General features: G+C 46.1%; 2 protein-coding genes across 2 annotated transcripts in view; both read right to left on the reverse strand.

Moving 5' to 3' along the window:
- The window catches only part of POGLUT1 (protein O-glucosyltransferase 1), a 366,888-nt gene that overhangs the window by 165,886 nt on the left and 182,375 nt on the right, over positions 1-18,627 (reverse strand). The gene's annotated exons all lie outside the window — the stretch shown is intronic.
- Positions 1,384-15,331, reverse strand: ACP6 (acid phosphatase 6, lysophosphatidic). Its single transcript, XM_081858513.1, has 10 exons — positions 14,897-15,331; positions 10,630-10,758; positions 10,418-10,548; positions 10,025-10,104; positions 7,290-7,377; positions 5,431-5,566; positions 2,992-3,092; positions 2,630-2,725; positions 2,019-2,178; positions 1,384-1,589 (listed from the first exon to the last, which is right to left on the reverse strand). The coding sequence occupies exons 1-10, from the start codon at positions 15,101-15,103 to the stop codon at positions 1,476-1,478; spliced, it is 1,242 nt and encodes a 413-aa protein (XP_081714639.1). The 5' UTR covers positions 15,104-15,331; the 3' UTR covers positions 1,384-1,475.

The following is an 18,627-nucleotide window of genomic DNA, read 5'->3' on the forward strand; positions in this document are numbered from 1 at the left end:
AATCCAAAATAAGTTTCAGATGAAGATCTCCAACTCCAAAGCCTGAGTACTGATCAAGCTGTAGGTACTAACTCCCATTTCCTCGGAATCAGTTGTAATACAATCATAGTATCAACTGAATATTTGAACAGCCATGAGTTTGGTATCTGTTTACATTCCTTAGGAAAGGGCCAGAGAGCAGGAACTAGCACCTTTGTATATAAGAACCCTTGAGACTTCTTACCTCTTTATTTTCAAGTCTGTTTCAACAACTAACCTCACCTACCCCAGTATTCCTTTGGAAGATCCATATTTGTGATGTGTCAAGTTTTCTCCAGCTACACAAAACAGGTTCTTCCAGGTTGCATTTCCCTTTTACTACAGGGAGCAAACTATTACCAACCCTATGTTTCAGGTACAGAGGTTGCTATAGCATTCGCACTGATTCGGGTCGTCAATTTGTATTCCCTATAACCCACAGGGCACAACACCAATCTGATTCAACATGCTTCTGTTACAACAAGTAACAGCCATTTTGAATACCCAGGGACTATCCACCTGTCTTGTCTTTGGGTTGGTTATATTAACATTGCTGCCTGCTTTTAGCATTCAGTCTGACAAAGTGCTTGTATCCAATTACATCTTTCCAGGCTTCTATCGGCCCGCTTCCATGTTTTTGCATTTTAGCTAACTGTAGCATTTCCACAACAGTTCACCTCTGGCCTACCTAGCCGTATCAAGCAACACTACGGTTATAAAGTGAATATGGCAATAATTATAATAAAGCAGCTGGTTGAAGATTCCAAGGAAAGAGACTTTGCCCTGCTAATGGCTGTAGCTTCTGACAGCAGCAAGGCTATATATAGGTGTACTGGAATGAAAGTTAAGCTCCAGTAAAACACTTTAATTGAGAATTTTGAAAGACTAGTTTAGTGGTTCAGTTTAGCTGCTAAAGGACCACAGGGAACTTAAAACAAAGAGTAGCACTAGCTTCAGAACACTGAATGTCTTAGTGGAGCTCAAAAGCAAATGTAGCAGTAGGTACAGAGTGCTTGGTGTCCAATTAATGTTCTCTTACTGACAGGCAATTTTCAGGAACCCCTCTGTTTCCAGGTTGGGATCTTTTGGAGCAGCTTTGGCTAGGGGCAGGGATTATTTAAAATTGCCTTACCTTCCCTTTTCACTGGTGTATGCCATCTGTCAGCAGAGGGCCATCACTTGGCTGCCATCTGCAAGATTCCATTAATTTGAAAAACTGGGTTACAGTAACAACTTTTTGGATATTAAGCCACCACCAACTCTTACCGCAGCCAGGGACCCAATTTCCAAAATGTAGCAGCAGCATTCATCCCTGTTATACTTTACATTACTTGAACTGTCCTGTTAGCAAAGTTAAACCACAAGTGAATGACACTTTTCTTTATGGCGTTTGAAAAGACAAATGTTGTGAATAATGTTTTAGTATTACTAATCATTTATCTGTTCTACATCTCTTATCACTGAGAGCAAAGCATTTTATATTCCTCTGGATTAGCACTGTAAATTGAAAGGGCATTTAGAAAATCCTCCAGCGGACAGAGACCAGCTCTGCATCCTCTTGGAACCAGCTCCTGCGGAAAGACAAGACAAATCAACATTTACGTCACCAAAAAACTGCCATTACAAGAGGCCATTGGGCAAAAAAAATAATATCTCGTACACTTTGTGGTCCTCCAGATTCTATTAGACTCCTAATAGTATCAGTCAGTGGTCAGAGATGATGGAATTTGTAGTCTAGTAACAACTAGAGGGCCAGAGTCCTGATATCCTGATATACAGCATCACTACTGCCTTGCAAAGAGAAGAGAGTTGCTTTAAAAGTTACCAAAAGGTAGCTTGAAACAGGTATGAGATCCCTGCATTCCAGATTCAGTGATTTATCTGTTAACAGCCTTTGTATTTAGATGTGGTGCAAGCTAGAGTATGGAATTTGCCTCCTGCCCAAATCTCACTTGAGGTCCCGTTTATATGTGTAACATCATCACCATGGAGCCTCCTACCTCTCCATTGTAGAGCAGCCGTATAAACCAGTCCTTGGAACGCTGGTAGAGTTCTATTGTCATGTCTGCTGCGTATGGAGGCCACTTGGAATCAAAGACCCCCAGAGCCAGTAGCAGTGGGAAGAGGGTAACATCGTGAATAGCATACAGAGCAAGCTTTCTAAAATAAAAGAAGAAGCGACCAATAATTCAGTCTTACTGATGACATACATTGTGTATAGCAGCCATTGCAGCTGCATTTTCCATTTACACTGAATCTCAAGTCAGTTGGTAGATGTAATAAGCTAAATTGAGAATTATCAGGGTAATAGCATTCCTTCCTCTCCTTTTTGTTCTGTCTTCCACATGCGAGCACCTAGTTTGTATTTGTTCATATGAAACTGCTTTTGTGAGCCAAGTTCTACATAACTCCCGTTTAAAGTTAGGATATTTACAAGTCACCTTTACCCAGTTAAAAATATATACACAAATCTTAAATGGTGCAATTGTCACTGTTCCATCAACTCCTGCTCCCCTTGATTTGTCCCATTTCCCCTTTCAATGTTTTTAGCTTGTAGATGCTGCTCAATGGGATGTTCTGCCAAAACCGTAAATACCAATAATCTACATACCTGGCCTTGATTTCAGGAGAGGAAGGGTTCATTGCCGCCTTAATGTTCTTCTCTATTATATTGAGTAGAGGACCAACTGACATCTTGAGAGTCTCTCTAGTCAGAAATATAACAAAACAGAGATCCATTTTTTTAAAAAAATGTTTCTAACAAGAGTTGCAACATCTTTTTAACAGTTCTAGATAACTGGCAGAACTTAATCGGAACAGGAGCAGGTTTAAAAGTAAAGGTCCCTGGCTAGCAGGGACACACATGACTAGTCTGTACAAGAAGTCCATGTTTTAAAACAGAAGAGTGATTCTGTGTTTTGTCTTGCAGATATCCCCAGGCTTACCACCCATACCATCCCTGGGACTGCTCACCTTAAATTCGATTTTGTGACATAAAGGAGTGAGTCTATAGCCCTCTGCTCGATCAGTTCCATGAAACTCTTCAGAATAGGGCAACTAGGCAAATCGTGTGCCTAAAAGACAGCATAGTGTGAATTAAAAGAACAACTCTAAGGCTGCAGTGACAAATGGCACCACTACTTTAGATCAGGCATGGACATACATGTGCTTATCGTTAGATATCTTAACATGGACATGCACTTGAACAAGTTGTGTTAGACAAGGAACTAGGCCATTCCTCTAAGTCTAAAGACGAAGAACAATATTACAATAAGCAAGTGAGTGATTCCCTTTAAAAACGACAACAAGCCTTTAGTTTTAACTTGAACAACCTGAAAACATCTTCATGTAGTGGACAGATTTCAGTTCAAGACATATGAATGGTCCCATTCATATGTCTTGATTACCATTTCCTCCCATGTCTTATGTTACCTACTACAATACTGGCTGCCACAGTCAGGCAACGTAATTACCTGAAATGGCACAATCTTCATTTTGTTTGTTTATTTAACAAATTTATATACTGCTTACTTCAAAAAGAAAGACCCAAGCAGTTTACAAAAGCAATATAAAAACCAAACAGCAAGTTACCGTATATACTCGTGTATAAGCCGACCTTTTCAGCACATTTTTTATGCTGAAAAAGCTCTCCTTGGCTTATACTCGAGTGAGGGTCCCCTTTGCCACTGTCGGAGGCGGCGGAGGAACAAGCAGCCCGAAAGCAGCCCTTTCTGGCTGCTCCTTCCTCCGCCGCCTTTGCCACTGTCAGTTTTCTGCTTATTTGCCTGTTAGTCGCCATCTACACGCACACACACTCCGGCCCATCAGGAGGTTTGTGGTGTGGTGAACTGGCTTATACTCGAGCCAATAAATTTTCCCAGTTTTTTTGTGGTAAAATTAGGTGCCTCGGCTTATATTCGGGTCAGCTTATACTCAAGTATATACGGTACATTAAAAAATTAAAATATAAAACCAGTAATTTTAAAACAATTGCATAATGGGTCAGTGCATCTGGCTGTTAACCAGAAGGTTGGTGGTTCGAGCCCACCCTGGGACAGCGGTGGGCAGGATTCCTGCATTGCAGGGGTTGGACTTGATGAATCCCAGGACCCCTTTCCAACCATATGAGACAGGATCAGAAGGACAACAGCAGGATAGGGGAAAGTTTACAATGAGGAACCTGGGTTTCATTACATTTCATTTCCTACAAGTTTTAAGTATTCAGTTCAGTGAGTTCAGTTCAGTTCAGTTGTACAAAAATGGCTTTCAAATTCGGCTGCAGGAAACCCTGGGGTGGTTAGAAGCATCTCGGAGAAAGAAGCTCCATAATGACGTTGCACAGCTTTTTCAGACAAATCCATAAAGAAAGGGAGCCCTGAACGTTGCACACATTTTTATTGCTGTTAAATGCTTTGCTTTTACTGATTGATAATTATACTGGTTTATGCAGCTAGAGCATTATTTTTCCTATTACAACATTTCTAGCCTACTCTATATCTATTGATCTCAGGATAAGATATAACAACAAAACAATCCTTGGCCACTTAAAAGCCTAAGCAACTGTAATAGTCATGTTCAACATACAGTATTCAGTATTCCCTCTGCTGTAACTGATGTAACCCCTTAAAATGTCTTTGCATGCAAGCTTTTCCCACATCCAGTTTAATCTTTAGTGCCAAACCTGAGATAAAGTGGAGTAGCAGGCCTTTGCCAATATCCCACCTTGGACCACTTAGTCTGGCTAGGTCTAACTCGGTATGTGTTATCTGTTCATATGATGCACTGGGGATCAATCTAATATTGGGAGCACAGATACATCCTAAGGAGGGAATTACAGAATTGGGCCCAACCCCTGATATGCTAACTGCTTCATGTAACCTACTTCTGTGTCATCATGTAAGATCTATTAAGAGAAATTCAGTCGATTAAATAATTATACAAGCTACTTTGGAGATTTTCATAAGCAACAACAGCAAGAAAGAGCTTATCTATTTTGCCAGTGTAATAGGCAACAATTTTTGGGGGGATGGAGAGAAAGATAAAAAGGAAATGTTAAACAATTAAGCCAAAAGACAAAAAATGTGACATTTGAGGAGGGAGTTGAAGGAAGACACATAGTTTCCTCTCCTGCCAGAGCTGTCTTGGCCATTTTCCGATTTGCAACAAGAGCTACTCTGCTGAATAGTTGCTAGCACAGAAATAGTGAACACGTGGCCTTCCATACATTGCTTGACTACAACTCCCATCATCCCTGGGCATGGGGTATTCGGGCTTGGGCTAATGGGAGCTGGAGCCCATCAGCACCTGGGCTGCCACACTGCTCTACTTCAGCACAGCTTCTCTCACAGATCTGCATGAATCAACTTGGATGGCTAAAGAAAACAGGCTTGTTCCTACAAAGGCACAGCGTACCTGTTCTGCAAAAATGTTGTCAAAAAGGAGAAAGAAGTCCGCCCCGTTCTTGCTGTCAAGGCCCATCTTCTCTTTAATGGTCTTCAGATCCTCCGCAATTCCTGGCTGCAGAAGAAGCACATTGGCCAGCCTCTCTCTGTCGGGGAAAAACGAAAGCTTCAGAATAATGCATAAATGGTAATCTGCACAAGCTACTGTGCTTGGATCCCTCTGCTTGTTAGAAGGGGAAAAGGAGTGCAGGGCTGTTTGGCTTGAAATGATTGCTTGAGCAATAGACAACTAAATGCATCAGAATTAGTTACAAAAAAGCAAGAGGTCTTAAGCACGTGAAAATAATTTTTCCTTAGTTGACTCGGATCTTTTTCAGGGCAAATAACTAAATAGCTCTTGCCTCACTAGGGAAGATGTTAATGACCAATGGCACCCCAGATGTTGCTGGATCCCACCTCCCATCAGCCAGCATGGCCAGGAGTGATGGAATTTGAGAGCCCAGCAATATCTGGAAGGGACCACAGGTTAGCTGCACCATTGTACAAGAGTAGCCTATGGACAGGGGCACCAAGGTGTGTGTGTGTGTGTGTGGGGTGCCGGCCATGGGCCAGGGCCATGGGGCATGCTTGCATCATGTGTGCATGCCACACTGATGTTGCACGGTCCCAGGCCCCTTGAATTGCAGGGACAAGGTGGCATGCTTGCCTACAGCCACCTTTGAAAATTCCTAGTTTTGCCACAGCTTCCCTGAAAAGGAAACTGTTACCGATGCAGTTCTTAAAAGAGAAGCAGAATTGCATATGGGGTTGTTTTAGAATATAGTGATTATAATAGCATTGTATTGGCTCTGCCAGGAGTTAGGGAATTGGCGTTCACTCTCTGTCCCACGGGCTTTTGACACAAGCATGATCATACTTGCTTTTATTTGAGCTGACTGGGCACCAGTTACGCAGTTCACCGAATCACTAGAAGTGTCAAGCAGCATATTAGAGAGCCCTTTCCCATCATAATCCCAGAGGAGCCTACAGCAAGCACATTAGCCGCTCCACAAAATGCAACCGGACGCTACAGTATATGTTTGGGGAAACAAATGCTATCATCTGAGCCGTTTAAATAGTCAAGCTGTGAGACACAGAAGTATGGTAGGCTACTTCGTAAGTTTTCATTCCAACTGCTTGCTTTTTAAAAATTGTTTGAAAATAGTTTATTCACAACATAGTTGGACAACTGCTCTAACATACAATAAGAGCATGATTTGCTTTGGCTATTTTGTTCTCGTCTCGCAGTCTTACACGTCAGCAGCTTTTAGGCTATGGCTAGATCTCACACAGTCATTCCCTAAGGAGACTTTTGCAATGGCATAAAATGTGCAGGGAAAGAGGCAAGGTAAGAATGGCAAGCCTGGGCTTGCTTCACAGAGGAACACTGGAACTGTTCTGTGAGGGATGCAAGAAGCCAACCGCCCCCAGGAAGTCAGAAGGTGTCTTTCAGGTTCAAGCATGTATGAAGTCTCAAACTGAAGCATGTGAAAATGTGCAGCTCCCCAGCCCAGCAAACCTTTGCATGTTGACTGCACAAGTTCCTGATAAAGATGATTCTGAATGCAGCTCAATCCTTCTTGCAAAAGGAGGAGCAGGGGTGGCTAAGCTATGCTCCTCTGCCCAGTTTGAACACTTCTCACATGTTCTTTTAAATGCTTGAACAGGTCCAGAACCGTTCACAGGGTTTAGGGGAGCACATTGCTTTTGGCAATCAACTGATGTCATGCATATAATTTAGGTCAAGGTCTTCTGAAAGGCCTTGCTGTAATAACTATTGCACCTTCTGTCTGCACAGTGGCACCAGACAGAATGTTTGTGGCAAGATACCTGTTCATGACTTTCAGTCCATGGCAGTTCACTGGGTTGGGATAAAGGATTTCAGAGTCTGCTTCATCTGTAACTATGGTAATGGGTCCTGTACAAGACAAAAAAACATTGAATGCACTTGCAATTCATGGTTTAAAGTTTCGGGCTGTTAAGAATTAATTCAAACACATCTTGTACTGATTTAAAATAGTTTATAATCCTAGGACAATCTCTTACCCATCTCGACCCTCATTTGTGCAAAGCTCATTAGGGAACTTCCCCTGCACTTGGGAGCATACAAGTCTATGCTCCCAATTACATTTGTGCTTCAAGCAAACATTAAATCATGCCTGCAAACTAATAAGGCAAGAGCCCACTGTGCTAAATGCTCAGCAAAGCACACTTATTAACACATGCCTTCAGATACTTGTTGGTGATATATTCTGCTCTTACACAGAACGACTTACACCACATGATTCTCTTACTTGTAAATTAATTTACACCACAGCATGCCATTATCTTAATCAAAGCAGTTTGTAACAGCCACCGTTGTAAACATTGGGGTTTACAAAACCAGAAGTAAGCGCAGCGCTCTTCCCTTCCTAATCATTTCCCAATAATCAGGTTTAACACAATAAGAGTTTCTGCAAGAAATAGTGGTTTATGCACAAATGTTTTGGTAGCAGAACTTTGCAATTTTCTTAATCCTAGTATCAAAACTTTTGAGATTTAACTTGTTTGTTCCATTCTTCTTCCTGGTCTCTGTGCAGCTCCACATATAAGTTTGGTGCCTGCTCAGAGCAGCGTTTGAGAGCCGGGTCGGTTATCTGTGGCTCTCTGGATGTGGTTGGGAACTCTAGCTCCCATCCGCTCCAGCCAGCATGGGCAATGGCCAGGGATGGTGGGAGTTTTAGTCCAGCAACATCAAGAGGACCCAAGTTACCCATCTTTCTCTAAAGCTGGGCAACTAAAGGTTTTGAATAGAGGCTCATTCCCAACCCTCAAGGTGCATGGCACAAGCAGTATGGCCATTGCCTTCCCATTTAAGTTTTGTTCTGGCTGCCAGTTTGTAGTATCATTTCGAACCTTCTCCTTAGGAACATAAGAAGAGCCTGCTGGATTAGCTAAGGGCCCACCTAGTCCACAATGGCTGACCAGTTGCCTATGGGAAACCCTCAGGCAGGACCTGAGTGCAACAGTGCTCTGACCACCTGCGATTCCAAGCAAATGGGACTAATAGCTGGGTCTGCCTTCCCCAATGTGCCCCCCCCATGTTTTGAACCACAACTCTGATCATGGCAGTTGGGAAGAAGATGGAACTAGCAAATTTCCTTTTCTGCCCCCCTATTCCTTCTCATTTTTTCTCCCTGCTTTGTCTCTTTTTTTGTTCTGTAAATTTTGCATTTATTTATTTCAATAATATTAATAATATACCACCCCATGCCCAGAGGTCTCAGGGTGGTTTACAGAATAAAGTCAAAGTATAAAACCACAAAATACATAATCAAAATAAAGAACAACAACCCAATACCCCCCCCCAAAGAACACATTTTAAAAGGGCATAGAATGCCAATCAAAGGCCTGGTTAAAAAGGAACGTTTTTGCCTGGTGTATAATGAAGGCGCCAGATGAACTTCCCTGGGGAGAGCATTCCACAGACAGGGGGCCACTGCAGAGAAGGCCCATTCTCGTGTTGCCACCCTCCGGACCTCTTGAGGAGGAGGCACATGAAGGAGAGTCTCAGAAGATGGTCTGAGAGACTAGGTAGGTTCATATGGAAAGAGGCGGTCCTTGAGGTATTGTGGTCCTGAACTGTTTTAAGGCTTTATAGGTCAAAACCAGGACTTTGTATTGGGGCCAGAAACTAATTGGTAGGCCAGTGCAGTCAGACTAGGATCGGTGTAATATGCTCAGACCGTCTTGCTCCAGTGATCTACCTGGCTGCTGAATTTTCCATCTTCAGTTTTCAAGGGTAGTAGGGTGCAATGGGCAATGGGCATGATGCAAGTTGTGCTGACTACGGGGGTCAAGCTCTCTGCTGTATCAGAAACTTATGATGGATGTTTGCCCTGCCTGGGTAAAGGAAGGCATGTAGAGAATACCTGCATGCATTAACAAAGGTCTGTGAAGCAGGCATGCAGCAAGAGGTATACTTGTGGGAGCAGCAGGGGTCTGGGCCCTTCTGAGGCCAGCTCTGCAACATGCTACTAGCTCCTGGGCCAGATGCAGTTGCCACGGTGAGCTCACCTACTGAAAACATTCCCAAAATGATGCAGTGCATGAGCTGCACCCAATTGCATGACTCTATAAATAAAAGCCCACCAACACCACAAACCTTGCAAACTACATCCTCTACCCTAGGAGTTGTAGCAAGGGAGCCAACATAGCACTCCTTTTCTGAGTAGTCACCAGTTCCTTCTAACCGTGAAATTCCTCATTTAGAGTGCAAATGTAGCCTATCAGAATCCACTAGGGCAGTGTTTCTCAGGCTCAGGTCCCCAGCTGTTGTTAGACTACAACTCCCATCATTCCTGGCCACTGGTCCTGCTAGATAGGGATGATGGGAGTTGTAGTCCAACAACAGCTGTGGACCCAAGTCTGAGAAACACTGCACTAGGGTATGGCATAATAGACAGTGATAAACAGAAGAGCCAGAATGAGAACAGTGGTGTAAAGGGCAATGATCTCTGTTAGGAGAGAAGACTCCAAGGCAGGACTGCGAACAGAGGAGCAAGGAGCTCCCCTTCATTGCTGACCTTCTTTCTGCTGTTGGAACAGCCCAGCCAGCAAACACCGCGTGGACTCCAGATTCCGAACAATGTTAGTGGAACGGACACTGAAAGACAGAAGGCAGCCAATGAAATGGGAGCACAGTGGGCTGCTCCCTGTACAAACTGACACGGGGTGGGACTTGAGGGGTTTCAGCACTCCGAGCCACCAATATGGCAGTACCAAGCACTGCTATCTGTTCTAGCTGGAGATTCTTAACATCAAACTGAACACAGTGGTGTGAGGGAGAAAGCAAGCAAGGACTTTGGATGAAACTTTGCTAAGGCTTATGATGCTGTGTGGGCTGGGAGGGAGCGGAACAGTCAGCAGGAAGAGCAAGAAAGCTGTTAGGAAGGAAACTGGAGTGTTCAGAGACTCACAAGACCTCAGAAGGTTTGAATGCTGGCGAGAGGAAATGGGTCTCCTCAATGTAACGTCTCCTTAGCCGTTTCCCCAGTGCAAACGTCTGCTGCATTCCTACTTTGGTCAGCTGGCCTGCATTCACTCCGCCCTGGGAAGAGAAAAGCTCTGTTGAATGGCTGAAAAAATAAACGGAGATGCAACATTTCCAAAGGAATACATGTTGGGTCACCTTCAGCACTGTTTTTTTGTAGCTTTCTTCGAAAGGAGAATAAGGTCTTGGCCCACCAGCCAGGTTCGTTACTGTGTAGTCAAACTTTGTTTCGGCAGGCGTCTCCAAAAGAGCTGGGTCCCATGCCACCTGTTCCAAAAACAAGGATGAAGGAAAAGAAAAAGCATTTGAGTAGGCAACTGGGACCTTCAAGTAGCTAGAAGAGGTTGACAACCCACTACTGTGGAAAATCAAATTTATTTCAGTGGGCTTAGAGGCATGGCAAACTCTGCAAGCTTGGTGCTAAAACATCTCATTCAACGCTCAGGCTGTGCTGCTGCAAGAGGAGCGGGCAGTGACACATTTCACAATCTTCTTACTCCAGGATTTTGAAATATACAAAAACATCAATGTAGGCATACTTTCTGGGTGTGCCCATGAATGCTCTAATGTCTTGAAAAAGAAAAAGTGGCTGCAGCCTCAGCAATGTTTTTACAATGGCAGTAGGGAGCGCTCCTACTCCCGTGTTTGGAGAAGCAGTCAGAGCATGGCAAGGCCTTCTTGGCTGACTCTGTTTTGTGTGTGTGATAAGAGGAGGAGGAGGAGCAGCAGCAGCAGCACTAGCAGCAAATAGCTTGTTCCTGTGTGTCATTCTTAGACTTAGACTTTGTGGAGGAGCAGGAGTGGGGTCAGCCTGTGAGGAGTTTTGGGTTTGCTTTGGGGATGACTCAGAAGCCATAATGCAAAGTATGGCATTGGGGGTGGGGGCGCAGATGGGCTTGTGAACTGGAGTCTCCGTGTCCTCACCTGTGTCTCCATCCCTTCTTTTTACCCCCTCCCACTTTGTGTGTCTTTGTCTGTTGTTCTCCTGCCTTGTGCTCGCTCTCCCTTTGTTCGGCTTCATAAGAACTGTGTTTCAATTTAATTTACTGGGTAAGCACACCTCTAATGAAATGTGCTGCACATGCCTTATGGACACCAACATCAGGAAGTCTTGCGAAAATGGATCTCTGCAGAACTGTCAGGGCTAAAATACTATATTCAACTCTTTTGCTGGTTAAAAAGTCAACAGAGGATTGCTTGCAATTCTTTTAGTCAGGGTTACAAATACAGAGAACCAAGTCATGGTCCTTGCTCAGTGCCTCAATTATAGCATTACCTACGGCAGGTGTTCCCACCCTGCTCAGCTGATTTGTGGAGGACAAGGCTATCAATGGCCACCAGCTATGGGGGCTACGTTCTACCTCCACTGTCCGAAACAAAATACCTCTGAAGACCAGTTATGTGTGGTGAGAGCACTATTGCACTCGGGTTCTGCTTATGGTACTCCCATGGGCATCTGATGGCCACTGTGAGAACAGAGTGCTAGACTAGATGGGCTTCATCCAGCAGGGCTCTTAAGTTATTAAACAGCTGGTCCTTAGAGGAAAAGCTGGTAAGCTGGGTGGGGGGCTCCCAATCCTGGCCCTATTCCAAGCACTTGCCTTTGGAAACTCTGCAACACAGAAAATACATATGAGGCTTGCACATATCTGGAATGTTTAAAATATCAGGGTTTCTCTGTATTCATCCTAAGAAGCATATCTTGCCATCAATAGTTCTTGGCCACTTCCCCAGAAATTCCACTTTAAAGTGTATGAGTTTAGGAACTTTAAAAAGAGCAATCTCAATTTCTTCACAACTGCACTTCCTACTGATCTAGGTGGTAAATCTGCCAAATCTGTTCCTCACCAGAAGTTATCACAAGTTGCTAGGTAGAGCCAAAAGAGGAACATGGTGTATAAGGAAAAATAAACACAACCATTAATTCTATTCCAGCTACAAAATCAAGAGGAAATGCAGGTGTTGGGTAAGTAGTTCATAAACTGGGTAAGTAGAAGTTGCAATGCCTTCTCTCATCACCTGTTTATGAAAGACAGTGACACAAACTTTAATCTGGTTGAAGCAGAGTGAAAAATTTCCAAATCTGACTATACAGCCGCTCGGAGCCCAGCTTTGGCTGGGGAGGGCGGGCGGGCGGGCGGGCGGGATATAAATTAATAATAATAATAATAATAATAATAATAATAATAATAATTACAGGCTGGTTGATGTTCACTGCTATCCTGCACTGATGCAAATGCATGTTTATGCATGCATCTCCTGAAGTTAAAAGGGCAAGAGGCAAGCACCCCAATCAAATTATTTATAGTACTTGGTTAGTTAGCCTATGGGTTGGTAACATTCAAGATAGGAGGAGATGCACAAAACAAGGCTATAGAGAATTAGCACTATAAATGAGTGACTATTCTCACTCATCAATAGGCACATAACATACAATTTTGAATATCGCAGGGGTTGTATTCCAACTTCCTTCAGCATGGCCAGTGGTCAGGGATGATGATGGGAATTGTTGTCCAGCAATGTCTGCAGGACTGCACACTCCCCATCTCTGGCATACAGTTGTATTTACACCTTCCAGCACTCACTATTTGGGGCTGCAGCACCCAGCTGGTAATGAAGGAAGCATCTCATTGTTGACAGGCAGCAGAGCAGCCCAAGCTAGCACACCCCACCAGTATGAATGGCAGGCATTAAGCAAGTGACCACAATAGAGTTGACCTCACATGGAGCTCACTCCCTTAGCTCTGCAGCAGCCCACATTTTAACATAATTCCCACGTTTGTTTCCATGTTCTCTAAATTTTATAGAATGCCAAGGCATTCTGGGGCAAATATCCACTTTATCAGATTGTGGGTTGGCGGTATGCAGGTGTATTATTGCTGTACCTTCTGTACTTTGGCCTGCGTTCCGCTTGGTGGCTACTGGCACTGAGCAAAGCCAAAATTTCCACCTATGCTTCCTTCACCTGCTGCCTCGTGAAAATGCCCACACTGATAGCCCTGAGCTAGTAAGCTCAGCAATCTCTGCTGCTCCTCGGACCACTTCTGCTTCCTCCAACCTGCTCCTGGTGTGCCAAATGGCTTTTTAGCTCAGCTGGGAAAAAAAGTGCAGCACCTTCTTTAGGAATTGATTGCTGTTAACACCAGGAATTTCCAAGCCCAGGGCATCATCGGCCCCACTAGTATTTCTGCATGAACATGCCTGATAATTATTTGACAAGCTGCTGCTTTTCATGCCAATTTACAGCACTGGGTTATAAATGCATTTTTTAAAATCACAGGGGCATAATACCTGGTTGGGTTGTTACAAAGATTAGTGAAACAATGTAGCAGAGATGCTTTAAACACTTAAGGACACAATATTAACATGTTCTTTTAAACCCACCCCCCCTTTTACCACTATCACAACCAGGCACCCCCAACTAGCTGTGTCCCCCCCCCCAGTGTGATCTTGGCTGAGACTTGCCTGTGTTGCCCAGATCCAGGGGCAGCATCAGAGGGGGAGGTACCAGGGGGCTACACTCAAAGCCCCCACTTGCAGAGCCTCCTGGCCCTGCTGGACCTCCTTTTGTCATTGCCCACCTGCCCTCTTAGGAACAGGAAAGTTTCAAAGCATCAGTTGTGGATGGAGGAAGTCCGCAGTTCAACCCTGGGCATTTCCTGGTAGGACTGGGGAAAGCTCCTGCCTGAAGCATAGCCAGTGTGGACAACGCATCAGTGGTCTGACTCTGTAGATCTTCCTAGCCATCAAACAGGAGAGCAAAAGGGATCCCCACCTTGTGCTTCCCACTTGGGTGGTTGTGTGGATGGGTGGGTGTGTGTGTGCGCGCACGCATGCAAGTAAATAGACATCGGTTGTGTGTGTGCTGGGGTGCTGACTTGAATAAAATACGGGGGGGGCAGGTGAGCCCCACGCCCATATAACTGATCACAAGGCACTGCAGACACACATACTATTTGAATCACAATGCCCATCAACTTGGGGGGGGCAGGCACCTCAAATACTTATATAATATTTTATTGGGGGGACCTAGGAGTTGGCACCTATGGCAGGGGCAAGAAGCCAAGAGGGGTCGAGCCAACCCAGGGAGGGGGTATATTGCTGAATGTCGTCCCCCCACCCAAAGCTGATGCTTCCCCCATGGCCCTTGTTATTGGGAAGGGCCAGAGGGAAAGGGAAGAGGCATGTATGCATTGACTGCATTATTTCTGCCTGGGGTTCAAGGCGGCATAGATGGTTTCCCCTCTCCCCATTCCATCCCGACGACGACCCTGGGAGGCAGGTTCGGCTGGACGGTAGGCACTGCCTGGCCCAAGGTGACCCGCTGGTGGCCGAGTGGGAGGGCCAGCCCTGCTCTGCCAGCTGCGCCCCTCTCCTTCCAACCCCGGGCGGGAGCCCCCCTCACCTGCTCCACATCGGGGATGGGTCTCAGCGGAGTGCGGGCGCCGTGCCGGAAAAGAACCTGCACCAGCTTCAGCTCCAGCGGGTCGTCGTCGCCGCCGCCGCTTCCGCGCGGCGCTTTGCTCCTCCTGGGCTCGGCCAGGGCTCTCCTCTTGCTCGCTACGCAGTACGCCAGGGTGCCCAAGATGCCCACGCGAGCCCACAAACTCATGCTGACGGGGCGAGGCAGGTGGAGCGGGACCCTCGTAGCGAGTCCGAGAGCGGGGCAGCTCGCCGCTTGCGCAGCTGCCGGCAGAGTTGCGAAAGCAAAAGTTGCTGCTGCTGCTGTTGCCTCACGGGAAGCCCGCCTTCCTCTTCCACCGCTGGCGCGAGGAAACGCCGAGGCTCGCGCAAGAGAGACCTCCTGCCTCCTCCCCCTTTTCAGCCACGCCGCCCGGGCGCAGCTGCTCGCCGGCAGGAGACTCGGCGCCCCCCCCCCCCAGGAGGACCCTGGGAAATGCGGTTTCTTCAGCAGGGCGCCTGCCCCGGCCAGGAGCCACCAGAAGACTACATCTCCCAGCGGGCGTCGGGGCGCTCTTTCCCAGCCGGTCACGTGTATGGCGTGGGAGTTCCCACGGCCGAGCTTGTGAGCGTGTTGCTGCCGGCGAAGTGGGAGGACAGCTTTGCCTTCGGGCTTAATCCGCCCTCTGCTTGGTCTCTGCAGCAAACAGGAGAGGCAGTGGGATCTGAGCGATGTCTCGCGTCTCTCCCCAGGGCCATTCACTGAACCCATATGGGCGATCTTGTTGTATTCGTCTTATTTATGCTCTCCCATCTTGCTGGGTTTTGTAGTGTGTCCAGTTTTCAAATTATTAGTGAATGCGTAGGGCACTTTATTCTGCTTTGTCCAGTTAGCTGCCATTCCTTGCCTCTGGGAAGTTCTGAACACTTTCAGCCGAATCCCATGTATGTAAGTCCAAATTTGTTCAGTGGAATTTACTTGCATAAACCTTTCCCCCATGATGGGGAGGAAATGCATACTGGATTCGCAAAACATTTGTACGCGCTTTTTATAAATGTAGATTTAGAAAGGATTTCTTTAAATAGGAAGACAGGCCATTTCACCGCAGTGTGGAAGACTATGATCAACCAGCTGTGCAGGTGCTAACTGTTGATGAGCAACTTCCAAAGTCCCTGCTTTCCATTCTTAAGGTTATCGAAACTGACTTGTTCTCAGTGGCTCCAACTGAGATGTATGGGTCAACCTGTATGGGATGCCACTGAGAGGGTGGTGAGTCATAGGACCTATTCCAGATGTTGGGCTCACCAGAGGCAAGAGTTTCTGCAATATACATGCCTGCCTATCATAATATGAGCATTTCACCCAGAAAGTAATAATGCTGGCTTCTCATTTGATTATACTGGCATAGGCACACACACCTGGCAGATACAGTATACTTCTGAATACCAGTTGCTGGAAACCACAGGAGGTGAGAGTGCTGCTGTGCTCAGATCCTTATTGTGGGCTTCCCATAGGCATCTGGTTGGCCTGATCCAGAAGGCCTCTTCTGTTCTTCTGCATGCATTCTGCATGATCTAAGCTCTTGTCAAGTCAGAGGAATGTGTCGGTGCAACCATTCATGCGCACACACCATGTATATTGCTCCATGACACTCTGACTTGCCAAGGGCTTTTCACGAATCACTGGGTGAGTGGCATGGCATGGGTGTGGGCAGGGTGGCCCAAGGCATTTGCCACCTGGGGCAAAAATGCTCCACTCCCCTGCAATGGAGTCAGCAAACTCAGTAAGGATTGTCAAGAAGAAAGTAATCTTAGCAGGAGCGGAAGTGTTCCACAGAGCTTCATTGCTGGTTCCTCTCTGTTCTTAGAGGCCAGGGAGACCAGTGGTAAATCTGTGTCACGGAACTGGGGTGCCATGCTTTGAGGGATGCCTCATGGGTGGGCAAGGCTCTGAGTGGCGACTTACCAAACCAGACTACTGCTCTCCTCTCAGCCCTTCTTGGAAGGGACGGAGGATAGGAACTAACTGTGATGGCCTGGGACTCGGGCTCGGACTTGGAACCAGAGGAGTCTCAGTCCGCACCAGATCCTTTGCCTCAGGTGGCATCTGAACCAAGTCTGGGGCCTGATTCTGAAGAGCCCCAGTCTGCACAGGTCTCCCTGCAACAAGCACCAGCTGGGCCGAGTCATGGGCCTGAGCCTCGTTGCCTTCAGCTGGGCCATCACTTACAGCTGCTCCACTACCAGTTGGGTCAGGAGAGGCTGAGGTGGCCTCTGGGTCTAGTAACCCACTGACATCTCCCAAGGTCCAGAGACTAAGGTCTGAGTGAAGGAGAGACCTGAGTACTTGCAGGAGGAGTGCTTGCCTTCGGGCGAGACAGGGAGGTGAGTCACTGGGGGATCAGGACCAGCCGTTACCCTGACAAAGATAAAAGGCTGTCGGATCCCGCCCCAGGTTGCTGAAGCAACATAGCTGTTTGCCAGAACCTGCCTGACCTTGCCTGGTTTCCTGCCTTGTGTCCTTCCTGCCTTGGCCCTGTCGGACTGACTCCTCACAGAACCCTTGGATACGGGACCGGACCTGGACCACGTTGCTCGGGTCACCCCCGGGCCCAGCACACTAACCCAAGTTGAAAGCTGCTGCCTGGCTTTATTTATTTATCGCATTTATATATCTCAGTTTTCCTCCAAGGAGCTCAAGGTCATGTTCATAGTTCTCTTCCCTGTTTTACCCTCACAAAATTCCTGTTCAGTAGGTTTGGTTGAGAGTGAGTGGTTGGCCCAAGGCCACCCAGTAAGCTTCATGGCCAAGTGGGGATTTGAACTCCGATATCCCAGATCCCAATCCAACACTCTAACCACTAAACCACACTGCAGAAAGCTTTTAACTTAGCTGGTCCTGTCACTGTGCAGAGGACATTCCCCACAAACCAGAGGCTTCTGGGATGTATTTTCACTTTATGCTTTTTGTGCCTTTATCCATTCTCTCGCCTTCCCCCCAAATCCCTGCTGCTGGTGTCAAGGAAAGGAGGAGGTAAGAGAAGTAGTAGTATCTAACAGGAAATTATAATGTGGGTTTGCATAAAGTGTTCAAAATCTTTTTTGTCCACTAGAGAGCAATAGTGGGATTTGGAAATGGAATGTACTGCTCAGTAAAAACTCTTCTGTTGGGTAGAAATCAAGAGTGGAAAACAGTTCCTCCTTCTTTTAAGTGGTAGAAAACAAAGCAAGATTTCCCATCCAGCCAAGCTGGCTATTTCATGATCTATGCATTTAAGCAGTAGGCAAACTCTGCGGTGTAACAAAATGTTCCTGGGTTTAAACCGAATGCCCCAGACACAGGGGTGGGGGAAGAGGGTGTCATGGGGAAAGAAGTAGATAAGGAAAGTAATCTTCCTTCTTGTCAACAAGCAATCATAAAAAATATTTAGCAGCTGACAGTTCCTTGTAAATAATATTTTATCAATGCAAAGCAGTTCCACTCCCGGGTACCCTTCAAAACCTGTACATGAGAATGAGGGAAAATGAGTGATGGTAGATAGCTACTAGGCAGTGGGAGGGTGCTAATAATTTGACACATTGTAGTGGCAATAGACCTATAAGCAGTCAGAGGTGCATATGGGGACCAAGTATGAAAAGTGTGTGTGTGTGAGTGAGTGAGAGAGAGAGAGATTGATCTGGTTGATGATGGGAAAGCAGTGCAGAGTGTGTGTGCGTAAATTCTGAACTAGGCAA

This window comes from Podarcis erhardii (assembly GCF_964252035.2).
Source record: "Podarcis erhardii genome assembly, chromosome: 4".
Taxonomy (NCBI): domain Eukaryota; kingdom Metazoa; phylum Chordata; class Lepidosauria; order Squamata; family Lacertidae; genus Podarcis; species Podarcis erhardii.

Coding starts and splice junctions, on each gene's coding strand:
- ACP6 (XM_081858513.1), bottom strand. CDS start 15,103: ATGAGTTTGTGGGCTCGCGTGGGCATCTTGGGCACCCTGGCGTACTGC. Junction 10,759..14,896: donor CCATCCCCGATGTGGAGCAG/GTGAGGGGGGCT, acceptor TTTTTGGAACAG/GTGGCATGGGACCCAGCTCT. Junction 5,567..7,289: donor GGACTGAAAGTCATGAACAG/GTATCTTGCCAC, acceptor TTTCCCCGACAG/AGAGAGGCTGGCCAATGTGC.